The sequence below is a fragment of the Salmo trutta genome, chromosome 19 (genome assembly GCF_901001165.1).
Source record: "Salmo trutta chromosome 19, fSalTru1.1, whole genome shotgun sequence".
Taxonomy (NCBI): Eukaryota; Metazoa; Chordata; class Actinopteri; order Salmoniformes; family Salmonidae; genus Salmo; species Salmo trutta.
The window spans coordinates 761,315-780,097 of NC_042975.1; the positions used below are offsets into that span (position 1 = coordinate 761,315).

At 48.6% G+C, this 18,783-nt stretch overlaps 1 protein-coding gene across 1 annotated transcript in view; it reads left to right on the plus strand.

Annotated features, from left to right (window-relative positions):
• Positions 1–18,495, plus strand: part of heatr6 (HEAT repeat containing 6) — a gene marked incomplete at its 3' end in the record, with an annotated part of 54,281 nt that extends 35,786 nt beyond the window's left edge. The window contains exons 16-20 of the mRNA XM_029701838.1: positions 2,353–2,475; positions 7,874–7,998; positions 8,794–8,890; positions 17,047–17,251; positions 18,065–18,495. Of these exons, the coding sequence (XP_029557698.1) occupies positions 2,353–2,475; positions 7,874–7,998; positions 8,794–8,890; positions 17,047–17,251; positions 18,065–18,495 (981 nt within the window). The remainder of the gene's footprint in view (positions 1–2,352; positions 2,476–7,873; positions 7,999–8,793; positions 8,891–17,046; positions 17,252–18,064) is intronic.
• Between the last annotated feature and the right edge of the window lie 288 nt (positions 18,496–18,783).

The window sequence follows — 18,783 nt, forward strand, 5'->3', positions numbered from 1 at the left end:
AAAAGTATTTGATCCCCTACTGATTTTGTACGTTTGCCCACTGACAAAGAAATGATCAGTCTATAATTTTAATGGTAGGTTTATTTGAACAGTGAGAGACAGAATAACAACAAAAATATCCAGAAAAACGCATGTCAAAAATGTTATAAAATGATTTGCATTTTAATGAGGGAAATAAGTATTTGACCCCTCTGCAAAACATGACTTAATACTTGGTGGCAAAGCCCTTGTTGGCAATCAGAGGTCAGACATTTCTTGTAGTTGGCCACCAGGTTTGCACACATCTCAGGAGGGATTTCTTTGCAGATCTTCTCCAAGTCATTAAGGTTTCGAGGCTGACGTTTGGCAACTCGAACCTTCAGCTCCCTCCACATATTTTCTATGGGATTAAGGTCTGGAGACTGGCTAGGCCACTCGAGGACCTTAATGTGCTTCTTCTTGAGCCACTCCTTTGTTGCCTTGGCCGTGTGTTTTGGGTCACTGTCATGCTGGAATACCCATCCACGACGCATTTTCAATGCCCTGCCTGAGGGAAGGAGGTTCTCACCCAAGATTTGACGGTACATGGCCCCGTCCATCGTCCCTTTGATGCGGTGAAGTTGTCCTGTCCCCTTAGCAGAAAAACACCCCCAAAGCATAATGTTTCCACCTCCATGTTTGACGTTGGAGATGGTGTTCTTGGGGTCATAGGCAGCATTCCTCCTCCTCCAAACACGGCGAGTTGAGTTGATGTCAAAGAGCTCCATTTTGGTCTCATCTAACCACAACACTTTCACCAGTTGTCCTCTGAATCATTCAGATGTTCATTGGCAAACTTCAGACGGGCATGTATATGTATTCTTGAGCAGGGGGACCTTGCAGGCGCTGCAGGATTTCAGTCCTTCACAGCGTAGTGTGTTACCAATTGTTTTCTTGGTGACCATGGTCCCATCTGCCTTGAGATCATTGACAAGATCCTCCCGTGTAGTTCTGGGCTGATTCCTCACCGTTCTCATGATCATTGCAACTCCACGAGGTGAGATCTTGCATGGAGCCCCAGGCCGAGGGAGATTGACAGTTCTTTTGTTTCCTCCATTTGCGAATAATCGCACCAACTGTTGTCACCTTCTCACCAAGCTACTTGGCGATGGTCTTGTAGCCCATTCCAGCCTTGTGTAGGTCTACAATCTTGTCCCTGACATCCTTGGAGAGCTCTTTGGTCTTGGCCATGGTGGAGAGTTTGGAATCTGATTGATTGATTGATTGCTTCTGTGGACAGGTGTCTTTTATACAGGTAACAAGCTGAGATTAGGAGCACTCCCTTTAAGAGTGTGCTCCTAATCTCAGCTCGTTACCTGTATAAAAGACACCTGGGAGCCAGAAATCTTTCTGATTGAGAGGGGGTCAAATACTTATTTCCCTCATTAAAATACAAATCAATTTATAACATTTTTGACAAGCGTTTTTCTGTACATTTTTGTTGTTATTCTGTCTCTCACTGTTCAAATAAACCTACCATTAAAGTTATAGACTGATCATTTCTTTGTAAGTGGGCAAACGTACAAAATTAGCAGGGGATCAAATACTTTCCCCCCCCACTGTAAGTCTCTGTCCCTCTCTGTCAGCCTGTACTTGGTAAGGACCCGTCTCTCTCTGTCTGCCTGTACTTGGTAAGGATCTGTCTCTCTCTGTCAGCCTGTACTTGGTAAGTCTCTGTCTCTGCTTCGTATCTCTGACAGAGTAGAGGTAATCAGCCAATTCATATTCTCTGTTTAGGGCCAGATAGCAATTTAGTCGGCTTTGAGATTTCTTTTTCTTTCAATATTGTAAACATTAGTCCCAACACCAGCTGACTGAGAGGGCTTGTTTCTGGGCTCAGCTCTTGGGTTTGAAGTGCTTTAAATTGCAAACTTGAATTTGGACTTGAATTCAGGTGTAGCTAAACATTTTGATATTTTTTGTATTTTAATTACCTCTTTGTCTCTCTGTCTCTCTCTCTTTTTGTCTCTTTCTGTCTCTCTCTGTCTCTCGCTGTCTCTCTTTCTCACGCTCTCTCTCTTTCTGTCTCTCTCGCACTCTCTTTCTGTGTCTCTTTCTGTCTCTCTCGCTGCCTGTCTTTCTCTCGCTGCCTGTCTTTCTCTCGCTGCCTGTCTTTCTCTCGCTGCCTGTCTTTCTCTCGCTGCCTGTCTTTCTCTCGCTGCCTGTCTTTCTCTCGCTGCCTGTCTTTCTCTCGCTGCCTGTCTTTCTCTCGCTGCCTGTCTGTCTCTCGCTGCCTGTCTGTCTCTCGCTGCCTGTCTGTCTCTCTCTTTCTCTCTTTCTTTCTTTCTTTCTTTCTTTCTCTCTCTGTCTCTGTCTCTCTGTCTCTCTGTCTAGGAGAAGAGCCAGGTTCTGTGTGTAACAGTATTGTTGGGGTTGACCTACAGTGATAACTCTCTGGTGAAGGCTGCTGCAGTCAGAGCTCTGGGAGTCTACATTCTGTTCCCGTGTCTACGAGAGGTACATGCACACTGGAATCAAAGCTATGGTGCCACTGTAGACTGGTCTCACCACTAGACAGGCCACATCCCACTGTAGACTGGTCTCACCACTAGACCAGACAGGCCACATCCCACTGTAGACTGGTCTCACCACTAGACCAGACAGGCCACATCCCACTGTAGACTGGTCTCACCACTAGACCAGACAGGCCACATCCCACTGTAGACTGGTCTCACCACTAGACTGGCCACATCCCACTGTAGACTGGTCTCACCACTAGACAGGCCACATCCCACTGTAGACTGGTCTCACCACCAGACAGGCCACATCCCACTGTAGACTGGTCTCACCACTAGACAGGCCACATCCCACTGTAGACTGGTCTCACCACTAGACAGGCCACATCCCACTGTAGACTGGTCTCACCACTACATTTACATTTTACATTTAAGTCATTTAGCAGACGCTCTTATCCAGAGCGACTTACAAATTGGTGCATTCACCTATAATATCCAGTAGAACAAACACTTTACAATAGTGCAGCTAAATCCTTTAAAGGGGGGGGGGTTAGAAGGATTACTTTATCCTATCCCAGGTATTCCTTAAAGAGGTGGGGTTTCAGGTGTCTCCGGAAGGTGGTGATTGACTCCGCTGTCCTGGCATCGTGAGGGAGATTGTTCCACCATTGGGGTGCCAGAGCGGCGAACAGTTTTGACTGGGCTGAGCGGGAACTGTGCTTCCTCAGGGGTAGGGAGGCGAGCAGGCCAGAGGTGGATGAACGCAGTGCCCTTGTTTGGGTGTAGGGCCTGATCAGAGTCTGAAGGTACGGAGGTGCCGTTCCCCTCACAGCTCCGTAGGCAAGCACCATGGTCTTGTAGCGGATGCGAGCTTCAACTGGAAGCCAGTGGAGAGAGCGGAGGAGCGGGGTGACGTGAGAGAACTTGGGAAGGTTGAACACCAGACGGGCTGCGGCGTTCTGGATGAGTTGTAGGGGTTTGATGGCACAGGCAGGGAGCCCAGCCAACAGCGAGTTGCAGTAATCCAGACGGGAGATGACAAGTGCCTGGATTAGGACCTGCGCCGCTTCCTGTGTGAGGCAGGGTCGTACTCTGCGAATGTTGTAGAGCATGAACCTACAGGATCGGGTCACCGCCTTGATGTTAGTGGAGAACGACAGGGTGTTGTCCAGGATCACGCCAAGGTTCTTAGCACTCTGGGAGGAGGACACTAGGGAGTTGTCAACCGTGATGGCGAGATCATGGAACGGGCAGTCCTTCCCCGGGAGGAAGAGCAGCTCCGTCTTGCCGAGGTTCAGCTTGAGGTGGTGATCCGTCATCCACACTGATATGTCTGCCAGACATGCAGAGATGCGATTCGCCACCTGGTTGTCAGAAGGGGGAAAGGAGAAGATTAATTGTGTGTCGTCTGCGTAGCAATGATAGGAGAGACCGTGTGAGGATATGACAGAGCCAAGTGACTTGGTGTATAGCGAGAATAGGAGAGGGCCTAGAACAGAGCCCTGGGGGACACCAGTGGTGAGAGCACGTGGTGCGGAGACAGCTTCTCGCCACGCCACCTGGTAGGAGCGACCTGTCAGGTAGGACGCAATCCAAGCGTGGGCCGCGCCGGAGATGCCCAGCTCGGAGAGGGTGGAGAGGAGGATCTGATGGTTCACAGTATCAAAGGCAGCAGATAGGTCTAGAAGGATGAGAGCAGAGGAGAGAGAGTTAGCTTTAGCAGTGCGGAGAGCCTCCGTGACACAGAGAAGAGCAGTCTCAGTTGAATGCCCAGTCTTGAAACCTGACTGATTAGGATCAAGAAGGTCGTTCTGAGAGAGATAGCAGGAGAGCTGGCCAAGGACGGCACGTTCAAGAGTTTTGGAGAGAAAAGAAAGAAGGGATACTGGTCTGTAGTTGTTGACATCGGAGGGATCGAGTGTAGGTTTTTTCAGAAGGGGTGCAACTCTCGCTCTCTTGAAGACGGAAGGGACGTAGCCAGCGGTCAAGGATGAGTTGATGAGCGAGGTGAGGTAGGGGAGAAGGTCTCCGGAAATGGTCTGGAGAAGAGAGGAGGGGATAGGGTCAAGTGGGCAGGTTGTTGGGCGGCCGGCCGTCACAAGACGCGAGATTTCATCTGGAGAGAGAGGGGAGAAAGAGGTCAAAGCACAGGGTAGGGCAGTGTGAGCAGGACCAGCGGTGTCGCTTGACTTAGCAAACGAGGATCGGATGTCGTCAACCTTCTTTTCAAAATGGTTGACGAAGTCATCCGCAGTGAGGGAGGAGGGGGGGGGGGGGGGGGGGGGAGGGGGAGGAGGATTCAGGAGGGAGGAGAAGGTAGCAAAAAGCTTCCTAGGGTTAGAGGCAGATGCTTGGAATTTAGAGTGGTAGAAAGTGGCTTTAGCAGCAGAGACAGAAGAGGAAAATGTAGAGAGGAGGGAGTGAAAGGATGCGAGGTCCGCAGGGAGGCGAGTTTTCCTCCATTTCCGCTCGGCTGCCCGGAGCCCTGTTCTGTGAGCTCGCAGTGAGTCGTCGAGCCACGGAGCAGGAGGGGAGGACCGAGCCGGCCTGGAGGATAGGGGACAGAGAAAATCAAAGGATGCAGAGAGGGAGGAGAGGAGGGTTGAGGAGGCAAAATCAGGAGATAGGTTGGAGAAGGTTTGAGCAGAGGGAAGAGATGATAGGATGGAAGAGGAGAGAGTAGCAGGAGAGAGAGAGCGAAGGTTGGGACGGCGCAATACCATCCGAGTAGGGGCAGAGTGAGAAGTTTTTGATGAGAGCGAGAGGGAAAAGGATACAAGGTAGTGGTCGGAGACTTGGAGAGGAGTTGCAATGAGATTAGTGGAAGAACAGCATCTAGTAAAGATGAGGTCAAGCGTATTGCCTGCCTTGTGAGTAGGGGGGGAAGGTGAGAGGGTGAGGTCAAAAGAGGAGAGGAGTGGAAAGAAGGAGGCAGAGAGGAATGAGTCGAAGGTAGACGTGGGGAGGTTAAAGTCACCCAGAACTGTGAGAGGTGAGCCATCCTCAGGGAAGGAACTTATCAAGGCGTCAAGCTCATTGATGAACTCTCCAAGGGAACCTGGAGGGCGATAAATGATGAGGATGTTAAGCTTGAAAGGGCTGGTAACTGTGACAGCATGGAATTCAAATGAGGAGATAGACAGATTGGTTAGGGGAGAAAGAGAGAATGTCCACTTGGGAGAGATGAGGATTCCAGTGCCACCACCCCGCTGGCTCGATGCTCTAGGGGTATGCGAGAACACGTGGCCAGACGAGGAGAGAGCAGTAGGAGTAGCAGTGTTATCTGTGGTGATCCATGTTTCCGTCAGCGCCAGGAAGTCTAGGGACTGGAGGGTAGCATAGGCTGAGATGAACTCAGCCTTGTTGGCCGCAGACCGGCAGTTCCAGAGGCTGCCGGAGACCTGGAACTCCACGTGGGTCGTGCGCGCTGGGACCACCAGGTTAGAGTGGCAGCGGCCACGCGGTGTGAAGCATTTGTATGGCCTGTGCAGAGTGGAGAGAACCGGGATCGACAGACACATAGTTGACAAGCTACAGAAGAGGCTACGCTAATGCAAAGGAGATTGGAATGACAAGTGGACTACACGTCTCGAATGTTCAGAAAGTTAAGCTTACGTTGCAGAAAATCTATTGACTGAAATGACGAAAATGATACAGTACTGCTGGCTGGTGGAGTAGGCTAGCTAGCAGTGGCTGCGTTGTTGACTTTGTTTGACCGTGTAGCTGGCTAGGTGACCTCGATAGTTTCAGTACTACACCTTGTCATGATACAAAAGCAACTTTGTAGCTAGCTAACATAACACTAATCAGGACGTTCCTTTGTAATGTATTTTAGTTTCTACAGTGTTACTAGTTGGCTGGGTTAGGAAAAATGGCGTCGCGGGGGACGGCAATAGCTGGCTAGCTAACCTCGGTAATTACTAAACTACACAATTATCAAGCTATGACAAAGACAACTATGTAGCTAGCTAGCCAACACTGCACTAGTCAAATCGTTCCGTTGTAAAAGTATTGGTATCTACAGCGCTGCTAGTCGGTAACGGTTGGCTAGCTGTTGGCTAGCTAGCTAGCAGTGGATTAATGATGACTAGGTGTGTTGACTACGTCTGGCGTCGCGGCTGGCTACTTACTAATAATTACTCTAAACTACACAATTATCTTAGATGCAAAGACAACTAAGTAGCTGGCTCACTAACACTACACTAGTCAAGTCGTTCCGTTGTAATGTAATAGATAGTGCAGCTAGTCGGTGGAAGTTGGCTGGTTGGCTAGCTAGCAGTGTTGACTAGCTAGCTAGCAGTGATGACTACGTTAGGAGGACGAAGATAGCTAACTTCGATAATTACTCTAAGCTACACGATTATCTTTGATACAAAGACGGCTATGTAGCTAGCTAAGAAAAGAAAAGAATTGCTCGGATCAAACAAATCAAACCGTTGTAATGTAGTGAAGTGTAATATTACCTGTGGAGTGAAGCGTAGTGCGACTGCTCGCTCCAAACCGGATGAGCCAGAGCCAGGTCTCACCACTAGACAGGCCACATCCCACTGTAGACTGGTCTCACCACTAGACAGGCCACATCTCACTGTAGACTGGTCTCACCACTAGACAGGCCACATCCCACTGTAGACTGGTCTCACCACTAGACCAGACAGGCTACATCCCACTGTAGACTGGTCTCACCACTAGACAGGTCACATCCCACTGTAGACTGGTCTCACCACTAGATCAGACAGGCCAGATCCCACTGTAGACTGGTCTCACCACTAGATCAGACAGGCCACATCTCACTGTAGACTGGTCTCACCACTAGACAGGTCACATCCCACTGTAGACTGGTCTCACCACTAGACAGGCCACATCCCACTGTAGACTGGTCTCACCACTAGACAGGCCACATCCCATTGTAGACTGGTCTCACCACTAGACAGGCCACATCTCACTGTAGACTGGTCTCACCACTAGACCAGACAGGCCACATCCCACTGTAGACTGGTCTCACCACTAGACCAGACAGGCCACATCCCATTGTAGACTGGTCTCACCACTAGACAGGCCACATCCCACTGTAGACTGGTCTCACCACTAGACAGGCCACATCCCATTGTAGACTGGTCTCACCACTAGACAGGCCACATCCCACTGTAGACTGGTCTCACCACCAGACAGGCCACATCCCATTGTAGACTGGTCTCACCACTAGACAGGCCACATCCCGCTGTAGACTGGTCTCACCACCAGACAGGCCACATCCCACTGTAGACTGGTCTCACCACTAGAGTCTGTTTATAACACCCAGCTGGTTCAGCTAGTCAGGGTGGTGATGATGATGAGTCTGCTAGAGTAGAGGAAAGTGACCACTGACAGTGTACAGGAAGTGACATCATGTCTCTCTACAGGATGTGATGTTTGTAGCAGACACGGCCAACGCCATCCTGACAGCCCTGGACGACCGCTCACCCAATGTCCGCTCCAAGGCCGCCTGGTCGCTAGGCAACCTCACCGACACACTCATCGTCAACATGTGAGACCGTGCACACACACACAAACTCTCAATGTGGACAACCCATCAGCTTGCCCGTCTATTCATTTTCTCTCTCCTGTCCCTCTCTCCCTGCTCCCCTCTCCGCCTCGCTCTCCCTCGCTCTCTACCCCTCGCTCTCTCTACCCCTCGCTCTCTCCTCTCTCTACCCCACTCCTCTCTCTCCTTTATACCCCTCGCTCTCTCCTCTTCCCTCCTCCCTCTCCCTCTCCTTCTCCTCTTCCCCCTGCGCTCCCTCCCTCTCCTCCCTCTCCTCCCTCTCCTCTCCCTCCCTCTCCTCCTCTCCTCTCCCTCCCTCTCTTCCTCTCCCCCTCTCCCTCCCTCTCTTCCTCTCCCCCTCTCCCTCCCTCTCTTCCTCTCCCCCTCTCCCTCCCTCTCCTCCTCTCCCCTCCCTCTCCTCTCCCTCCCTCCCTCTCCTCCTCTCCCTCCCTCTTCTCCCTCCCCCTCTTCTCCCTCCCCCTCTCCTCCCTCTCCTCCCTCCCCCCTCTCCTCCCTCCCCCTCTCCTCCCTCTCCTCCCTCCCCCTCTCCTCCCTCTCCTCCCTCCCCCTCTCCTTCTCTCCCTCTCCTCTCCCTCTCCTCCCTCCCCCTTTCCCTCTCCTCCCTCTCCCTCTCCTCCCTCTCCCTCTCCTCCCTCCTCCCTCCCTCCCCCCTCCCTCTCCTCTCCTCTCCCTCCCTCTCCTCCCTCCCTCCCTCTCCTCCCTCTCCCCCTCTCCCCCTCTCCTCCCTCTCCCTCCCCCTCTCTCTCTCCTCCCTCCCTCCCCCTCTCCTCCTATCAGGGAATGTGTTGGGGAGTTTTTCCAGGAGGAGTTGTCTGATATGTTAGTGCTCCAGATGCTGCAGTCAGCCACCAAGGCTGCTTTTGACAAGGACAGGGTGAGAACACACACCACTACAGAGCATTCAGAAAGTATTCAGACCTCTTGACTTGTTCCACATTTTGTTACTTTACAGCCTTGTTCTAAATCTAGAAAGTTTTGGAAGGCTATTAAGTCTATGTCTGGTGCATTGTGCATTGAAGGACTCTGTTGCTGCGTTTGACAAAACTGAAATGCTGAATTGTTTCAATGAGCAAGTTGTATCATCTGGTAGGCTGTTTGATTCAGTGTCCTCTGTCTCTGTACAACCCTGTGTGGATGAACCGGTGAGAGCTGGTCAAACTTTTAGCTTTTTGCCATTCTAAGTGCTGGAGGTACATAAAGCCCTGAAATCCTTAGATCAGAGAAAGCCTGCCGGTCCTGATCTTTTGGATCCCTGCTTTTTAAATCTGGCAGCTGATTTCATAGCTGAACCACTTACATATCTGTTTAATCTAACCCTGGAATGGAATGAAATTCCAAATCAGCATTTGTCCGACCGCTTTTAAAAGGGGAGATCCAACTGTTTTAAATAATTTTCGGCCAATCTCTAAGCTGCCACCCCTGGTGAAAATACTTGAAACCCTTGTTAGTGAACTGCTAAAATAGTTTTTATATATGATCTCTCTAAGGCTTTTGATACAGTTGATCATGCTATACTAAGGCAGAGATTGTCGAGTGTAGGTCTTTCAGAGCATGCAGTTACATGGTTTGCTAACTATCTGTCTGATAGAACTCAGTGCACTCTGTTTGATGGGCTCATGTCTATTAAATTGTCTGTCTGTAGTGGTGTGCCCCAGGGCTCTGTACTTGGTCCCCTCTTATTCACTATTTACAGTTGAAGTTGGAAGTTTACATACGCTTAGGTTGGAGTCATAAATACTCGTTTTTCAACCACTCCACAAATTTATTTTTAACCTGTTAGGGACAGACGTTCCGCTAGCTCACCAATATCCAATGGTATAGCGTGGCGCGAAATACAAATACCTCAAAAATGCTATAACTTCAATTTTTTTTATCCAGTTTTCTATCCAAATCTAGTAATTATATGCATATTCTAGTTTCTGGGCAGGAGTAGTAACCAGATTAAATCGGGTACGTTTTTTATCCGGCTGTGAAAATACTGCCCCCTAGCCCAGACAGGTTAACAAACTATAGTTTTGGCCAGTCGGTTAACCTGTTATGGATTGGGGGCAGTATTTTCACGGCCGGAAAAAAAGGTACCCGATTTAATCTGTTTATTACTCCTGCCCAGAAACTAGAATATGCATATAATTGTTTGATTTGGATAGAAAACACCCTAAAGTTTCTAAAACTGTTTGAATGGTGTCTGTGAGTATAACAGAACTCATATGGCAGGCCAAAACCTGAGAAGATTCCAAACAGGAAGTGCCCTCTCTGACCATTTCTTGGCCTTCTTTAGCCTCTTTATTGAAAACAGAGGATCTCTGCTGTAACGTGACACTTTGTAACGCTCCCATAGGCTCTCGGAAGGCGCCAGAACGTTGAATGATGACTTTGCAGTCCATGGCTGAAAAACAGTAGCGCATTTGGAAAGTGGTCGATCTGAGAACAATGAGACGGGAGCGCGCGTGCACGTGAAGAGTCCATTTTACATTTTCAGTCTTTGAACGAAAACAGCGACTCCCGGTCGGAATATTGTCGCTATTTTACGAGAAAAATCGCATAAAAATTGATTTTAAACAGCGTTTGACATGCTTCGAAGTACGGTAATGGAATATTTTGAATTTTTTTGTCACGATACGCGCAGGCGCGTCACCTTTCGTTACCTTTCGGATAGTGTCTTGAACGCACAAACAAAACGCCGCTATTTGGATATAACTATGGATTATTTGGAACCAAACCAATATTTGTTATTGAAGTAGAAGTCCTGGGAGTGCATTCTGACGAAGAACAGCAAAGGTAATCCAATTTTTCTTATAGTAAATCTGAGTTTGGTGAGTACCAAACTTGGTGGGTGTCAAAATAGCTAGCCTGTGATGGCCGGGCTATCTACTCAGAATATTGCAAAATGTGCTTTCACCGAAAAGCTATTTTAAAATCGGACACCGCGATTGCATGAAGGAGTTCTGTATCTATAATTCTTAAAATAATTTATGTTTTTTGTGAACGTTTATCGTGAGTAATTTAGTAAATTCACCGGAAGTGTTCGGTGGGAATGCTAGTTCTGAACGTCACATGCTAATGTAAAAAGCTGGTTTTTGATATAAATATGAACTTGATTGAACAAAACATGCATGTATTGTATAACATAATGTCCTAGGAGTGTCATCTGATGAAGATCATCAAAGGTTAGTGCTGCATTTAGCTGTGGTTTTGGTTTTTGTGACCTATATGCTTGCTTTGAAAATGGGTGTCTTATTATTTCTGGCTGGGTACTCTCCTGACATAATCTAATGTTTTGCTTTCGTTGTAAAGCCTTTTTGAAATCGGACAGTGTGGATAGATAAAGGAGAGTCTTGTCTTTAAAATGGTGTAAAATAGTTATATGTTTGAAAAATTGAAGTTTTCGGATTTTCGAGGAGTTTGTATTTCGCGCCACGCCCTGTCATTGGATATTGGAGCGGTGTTCCGCTAGCGGAACGTCTAGATGTAAGAAGTTAAGACATCTACTTTGTGCATGACACAGGTCATTTTTCCAACAATTGTTTACAGACAGATGATTTCACTTATAATTCACTGTATCACAATTCCAGTGGGTCAAAAGTTTACATACACTAAGTTGACTGTGCCTTTAAACAGCTTGGAAAATTTCAGAAAATGATGTCATGGCTTTGGGAGCTTCTGATAGGCTATTTGACATAATTTGAGTCAATTGGAGGTGTACCTGTGGATGTATTTCAAGGCCTACCTTCAAACTCAGTGCCTCTGCTTGACATCATGGGCAAATCAAAAGAAATCAGCCAAGACCTCAGAAAAAACATGGTAGAGCTCCACAAGTCTGGTTCATCCTTGGGAGCAATTTCCAAACGCCTGAAGGTACCACGTTCATCTGTGCAAACAATAGTATGCACGTATAAACACCATGGGACCATGCAGCCGCCATACCGCTCAGGAAGGAGACGCATTCTGTGTCCTAGAGATGAATGTACTTTGGTGCGAAAAGTGCAAATCAATCCCAGAAAAACAGCAAAGGACCTTGTGAAGGTGCTGGAGGAAACAGGTACAAAAGTATCTACACTGCTCAAAAAAATAAAGGGAACACTTAAACAACACAATGTAACTCCAAGTCAATCACACTTCTGTGAAATCAAACTGTCCACTTAGGAAGCAACACTGATTGACAATAAATGTCTCATGCTGTTGTGCAAATGGAATAGACAACAGGTGGAAATTATAGGCAATAAGCAAGACACCCCCAATAAAGGAGTGGTTCTGCAGGTGGGGACCACAGACCACTGCTCAGTTCCTATGCTTCCTGGCTGATGTTTTTTGGTCACTTTTGAATGCTGGCGGTGCTTTCACTCTAGTGGTAGCATGAGATGGAGTCTACAACCCACACAAGTGGCTCAGGTAGTGCAGCTCATCCAGGATGGCACATCAATGCGAGCTGTGGCAAGAAGGTTTGCTGTGTCTGTCAGCGTAGTGTCCAGAGCATGGAGGCACTACCAGGAGACAGGCCAGTACATCAGGAGACGTGGAGGAGGCCGTAGGAGGGCAACAACCCAGCAGCAGGACCGCTACCTCCGCCTTTGTGCAAGGAGGAGCAGGAGGAGCACTGCCAGAGCCCTGCAAAATGACCTCCAGCAGGCCACAAATGTGCATGTGTCTGCTCAAACGGTCAGAAACAGACTCCATGAGGGTGGTATGAGGGCCCGACGTCCACAGGTGGGGGTTGTGCTTACAGCCCAACACCGTGCAGGACGTTTGGCATTTGCCAGAGAACACCAAGATTGGCAAATTCGCCACTGGCGCCCTGTGCTCTTCACAGATGAAAGCAGGTTCACACTGAGCACATGTGACAAAGTCGAGACGCCGTGGAGAACGTTCTGCTGCCTGCAACATCCTCCAGCATGACCGGTTTGGCGGTGGGTCAGTCATGGTGTGGGGTGGCATTTCTTTGGGGGGCCTCACAGCCCTCCATGTGCTCGCCAGAGGTAGCCTGACTGCCATTAGGTACCGAGATGAGATCCTCAGACCCCTTGTGAGACCATATGCTGGTGCGGTTGGCCCTGGGTTCCTCCTAATGCAAGACAATGCTAGACCTCATGTGGCTGGAGTGTGTCAGCAGTTCCTGCAAGAGGAAGGCATTGATGCTATGGACTGGCCCGCCCGTTCCCCAGACCTGAATCCAATTAAGCACATCTGGGACATCATGTCTCGCTCCATCCACCAACGCCACGTTGCACCACAGACTGTCCAGGAGTTGGCGGATGCTTTAGTCCAGGTCTGGGAGGAGATCCCTCAGGAGACCATCTGCCACCTCATCAGGAGCATGCCCAGGCGTTGTAGGGAGGTCATACAGGCACGTACAGGCCACACACACTACTGAGCCTCATTTTGACTTGTTTTAAGGACATTACATCAAAGTTGGATCAGCCTGTAGTGTGGTTTTCCACTTTAATTTTGAGTGTGACTCCAAATCCAGACCTCCATGGGTTGATAAATTGGATTTCCATTGATTGTTTTTGTGTGATTTTGTTGTCAGCACATTCAACTATGTAAAGAAAAAAGTATTTAATAAGATTATTTCATTCATTCAGATCTAGGATGTGTTATTTTAGTGTTCCCTTTATTTTTTTTGAGCAGTATATATCCACAGTAAAACGAGTCCTATATCGACATAACCTGAAAGGCCGCTCAGCAAGGAAGAAGCCACTGCTCCAAAACAGCCATAAAAAAGCCATACTACGGTTTGTAACTGCACATGGAGAAAAATATCATACTTTTTGGAGAAATGTCCTCTGGTCTGATGAAACAAAAATAGAACTGTTTGGCCATAATGATTATAGTTATGTTTGGAGGAAAAAGGGTGAAGCTTGCAAGCCGAAGAACACCATCCAAACCGTGAAGCACGGGGGTGGCAGCATCATGTTGTGGGGGTGATTTGCTGTAGGAGGGACTGGTGCACTTCACAAAATAGATGGCATCATGAGGAAGGACAATTTGGAGGATATATTGAAGCAACATCTCAAGACATCGGTCAGGAAGTTAAAGCTTGGTCGCAAATGGGTCTTCCAAATGGACAATGACCCCAAGCATACTTCCAAAGTTCTGGCAAAATGGCTTAAGGACAACAAAGTCAAGGTATTGGAGTGGCCATCACAAAGCGCTGACCTCAATCATATAAAAAATCTGTGGGCAGAACTGAAAAAGCATTTGCGAGCAAGGAGGCCTATAAACCTGACTGTTACACCAGCCCTGTCAGGAGGAATTTGCCAAAATTCACCCACAACAAATTGTGGGAAGGTTGTGGAAGGCTACCCGAAACGTTTGACGCAAGTTAAGCAATTTAAAGGCACCACATGTCTCACCACATTCCAGATTGCAGATGTCTCTCTCTTCACCTGCAGCTCTCCAGGTCTGGTTGAGGGGGTGCTGTTGAGCTGCACTATTTTTTTGGTGTTGACTGGAGTGTGTTCACCTGCTGTTCCAGCTCTACCTGCCTTACCTCCAGCTGGGTGATTTATCCTTCATTTCAATGAGGGAGTAGTACTCTGATGGGGTCTTTGAGACCTCTCACTTCACATGTCAATGCTAAATGAAGTTGGAGCCATATCTGTTCTGTCTTAGCAAGCTTTGTAGTCTTAACTCAGTCCTTGTAAAGTAAAATAGATTATTGTAATTTATTTTTCTTCTTGGCTTTAAAAGTAGCTTCAGACTAAACATTTCTCATTACTTTCTGTTGTGCTTCTTTTGCCAGAGCATTTTCTGGATAGTCCTTGGGAATAAGAATATTTGGTAGTAGGAATCCTTCCAGAAAATGTTGTCCAAAATCAGGTTTTAGGTTTTGGAGTTTTGATTTGGAGTGAAGGTTATGTTGTAGAGGGTTGTATCCTGTATATGTCCTGGTGACATAGTGTTGTAGAGGGTAGTATCCTGTATATGTCCTGGTGACATAGTGTTGTAGAGGGTAGTATCCTGTATATGTCCTGGTGACATAGTGTTGTGGAGGGTAGTATCCTGTATATGTCCTGGTGACATAGTGTTGTAGAGGGTAGTATCCTGTATGTCCTGGTGACATAGTGTTGTGGAGGGTAGTATCCTGTATATGTCCTGGTGACATAGTGATGGTTATGTTGTGGAGGGTAGTATCCTGTATATGTCCTGGTGACATAGTGTTGTGGAGGGTAGCATCCTGTATATGTCCTGGTGACATAGTGTTGTGGAGGGTAGTATCCTGTATATGTCCTGGTGACATAGTGTTGTAGAGGGTAGTGTCCTGTATATGTCCTGCTGACATAGTGTTGTGGAGGGTAGTATCCTGTATATGTCCTGGTGACATAGTGTTGTGGAGGGTAGTATCCTGTATATGTCCTGGTGACATAGTGTTGTGGAGGGTAGTATCCTGTATATGTCCTGGTGACATAGTGTTGTAGAGGGTAGTGTCCTGTATATGTCCTGGTGACATAGTGTTGTGGAGGGTAGTATCCTGTATATGTCCTGGTGACATAGTGTTGTGGACGGTAGTGTCGTGTCTTTGGCTATGCCGGATTAAGTGATATGACATGCTAACCTATAAAATGATTTCTCTGTAATTAATATTACCTGATTAATCTAATCATGTAAATGTAATTAACTAGAAAGTCGGGGCACCACGGAAGAACATTTATAGAGCTGTTATCTTCCGAATAAACTCTTAAAATACTTAGTAATATTTTACATCGATAGCAGTCAATATTAACCCTTATCTTATTTTCAGTCTCATAATGAAAGTTGTAAATTCTTGGTTATCTTCACGAACCCTGGCTAACAAGTTGAATCAGCAATACAAAATTGGGTTTAATTATTTATTTACTAAATACCTAACTAATCACACAGAATTACAAATACACAGAACACCAATGATGTCATACAGAAAACGTCCCGGTGGACGGAACCTGGTTACACAAAGGAAAGGGGGTTGGGCTTGAATGAAAGAGCGGGAAGATTTAGGAACAAAGAAACATCAGCTATGCTATCGTAAATACATTATCTTATGCATTCTAAATTACCGCCCCTATTTGGAAAAGGAAAATGCAATAAATATTTACTCTGAGCTGCGCTTCGGTAGATTGGTCGTAGATGCTGGCCGGGTTGGCCAACAGATCTTCCTGTAGTGGAAGAATGTCAATGGTGGTAAATTGGATACGTGGTGGTATCTTCGTCTGGTTGTTAGACTGGATCCGTCGTCCGTCCTTTCCTAGCCCCCGTCTACAGCGGCCGCTGCTAACTCAACGGCTAGGAAGTATCACTTCTGTAGTGAATAAGCTCAAAGTTTATACCATTCGCCATCAAAGCTCACGCCGAGGTTGGCTTAGTTGTCATGTGTGTCCTTCTAACGTGGAGGCTGCAGACCTCCCGTACTGGAACTACTGGTTATCTTTTCGTCAAAGGCTTATATAGTGGAGAGGGGGGAAGGAGGTGTTTCATCGTTTATAACCCCTGTCTCTTCACAGGGTTGGGCCACTGATCGAGCAGGGCACTTTCTTCATGAAAACCCAATTCTCTCATTTGGAAGCTAAAATTACATTTAATCTCCTAACAAACAATTTCAATATCAAACATTTCAATTGCATAACAATTCCATGTGACTCTGATAACTAGAGGGTGTATACTTTCTCAGGTACAGTTTATGTCGTCCTGTCATCAATCATAATGTCTCAGATAACAATGAACTGACATACATACTCATTACGTTATCAAGCATATTTCCAACTGGTTTTATTATCAAAATATGGTTCCTTTCCCCATTTGTTTGATGTTCCCAGACTCTCTATATTTAACAGGACAGCAGTCCTTCAGTAGGGTCAGTAAGAGAGGGGAAGGGAGAAAGGTATTTATGGGGGGGGGGTCATAAACCTTACCCACAGGCCAACGTCATGACAGTAGTATCCTGTATATGTCCTGGTGACATAGTTTATCTGACTCTAAATCTCCCTCTCTCTCTCCTCTCTCTCCCCTCTCTCTCTCTCCCCTCCCTCTCTCTCTCTCTCTCCCCTCTCTCTCCTCCAGGTTAAGAGTAATGCGGTTCGTGCGTTGGGGAACCTGCTCCACTTCCTGTCTGCCAGTCAGCTGACCCGGCCAGGGTTCCAGCGCCCCCTAGAGGAGGCGGTCAGCGCACTGGTCACCACGGTCCAATCAGAAGCAACGATGAAGGTCCGCTGGAATGCCTGCTACGCCCTGGGCAACGCCTTCAAGAACCCTGCCCTGCCACTCGGTACGCACTGCTCTCACCCTCAGTTCACACTGCTCTGAGTTCACACTGCTCTGACCCTCAGTTCACACTGCTCTGACCCTCAGTTCACACTGCTCTGACCCTCAGTTCTCACTGCTCTGACCCTCAGTTCACCCTGCTCTGACCCTCAGTTCACCCTGCTCTGACCCTCAGTTCACCCTGCTCTGACCCTCATTTCTCACTGCTCTGAGTTCACCTTGCTCTGACCCTCAGTTCACCCTGCTCTGACCCTCAGTTCACCCTGCTCTGACCCTCAGTTCACCCTGCTCTGACCCTCAGTTCACCCTGCTCTAACCCTCAGTTCACCCTGCTCTGACCCTCAGTTCACCCTGCTCTGACCCTCAGTTCACGCTGCCCTGAGTTCACGCTGCCCTGAGTTCACGCTGCCCTGAGTTCACGCTGCCCTGAGTTCACGCTGCCCTGAGTTCACGCTGCCCTGACCCTCGTTCGCGCTGCCCTGACCCTCGTTCGCGCTGCCCTGACCCTCGTTCGCGCTGCCCTGACCCTCGTTCGCGCTGCCCTGACCCTCGTTCGCGCTGCCCTGACCCTCGTTCGCGCTGCCCTGACCCTCGTTCGCGCTGCCCTGACCCTCGTTCGCGCTGCCCTGACCCTCGTTCGCGCTGCCCTGACCCTCGTTCGCGCTGCCCTGACCCTCGTTCGCCCTGCCCTGACCCTCGTTCGCCCTGCCCTGACCCTCGTTCGCCCTGCCCTGACCCTCAGTTCACACTGACTTTCTGTTGGCCTCAAAACCTTCACTCATTCGCTCTCTCGACCTCTCTCACTCCCTCTCTCCAGATTCTGCTTCCTGGTCCGGCGACGCGTTTTCCGCCCTCTGCTGTGTTGTCACTTCCTGTCAGAACTTCAAGGTGCGCATCAAGTCTGCCGCTGCCCTCTCCGTCCCCACCTCCCGTCATTGCTACGGCGCCGCGGAGCGGTTCGGGCGCGTTTGGCGCTCACTGGCCGCGGCGTTGGAACACAGCGAGGAGACGCAGGACTTCCTGGAGTACCGCTACTGTTCCTCTCTCCGACACACACTCACACACACCCTCACACACCTGCTACGACTCAGCCAATCACAGGACATGCCTGCCCTGGGGATGTCGCTCGTCATGGAGGAGGGGAAGGGCTTCAAGGAACACCTGGTAAAATACCTGAGAGGGGAGGGAGGGACGGACGGAGGGAGAGGAGCAGGAGGGACGGACGGCGGGAGAGGAGGAGGGACGGAGGGAGGGAGCGGCGAGACTGAGGGGGAGAGAGAGCGAAAGGGGGAGGAGAGAGTGAGGACTCTGGGAGAGACGCTGGAGAGACTGAGGAGTCTTTGTGTAGATGGGGAGGAAGAGGGTGATGAAGAGGAGAAGAGTGCGTTGGTGGTGGTGGTGGCATTTCTGGAGGACGTTCTGAGGAGCTGTGAGGAGCTGAAGGTCTCCCCCTCAGATTGACCTTTAACCCCCACACTGTAGCCCAACTCTTGTTTCTCTCCTCATTCCCCTTCATGAATTTAGGAGCAGGATTTG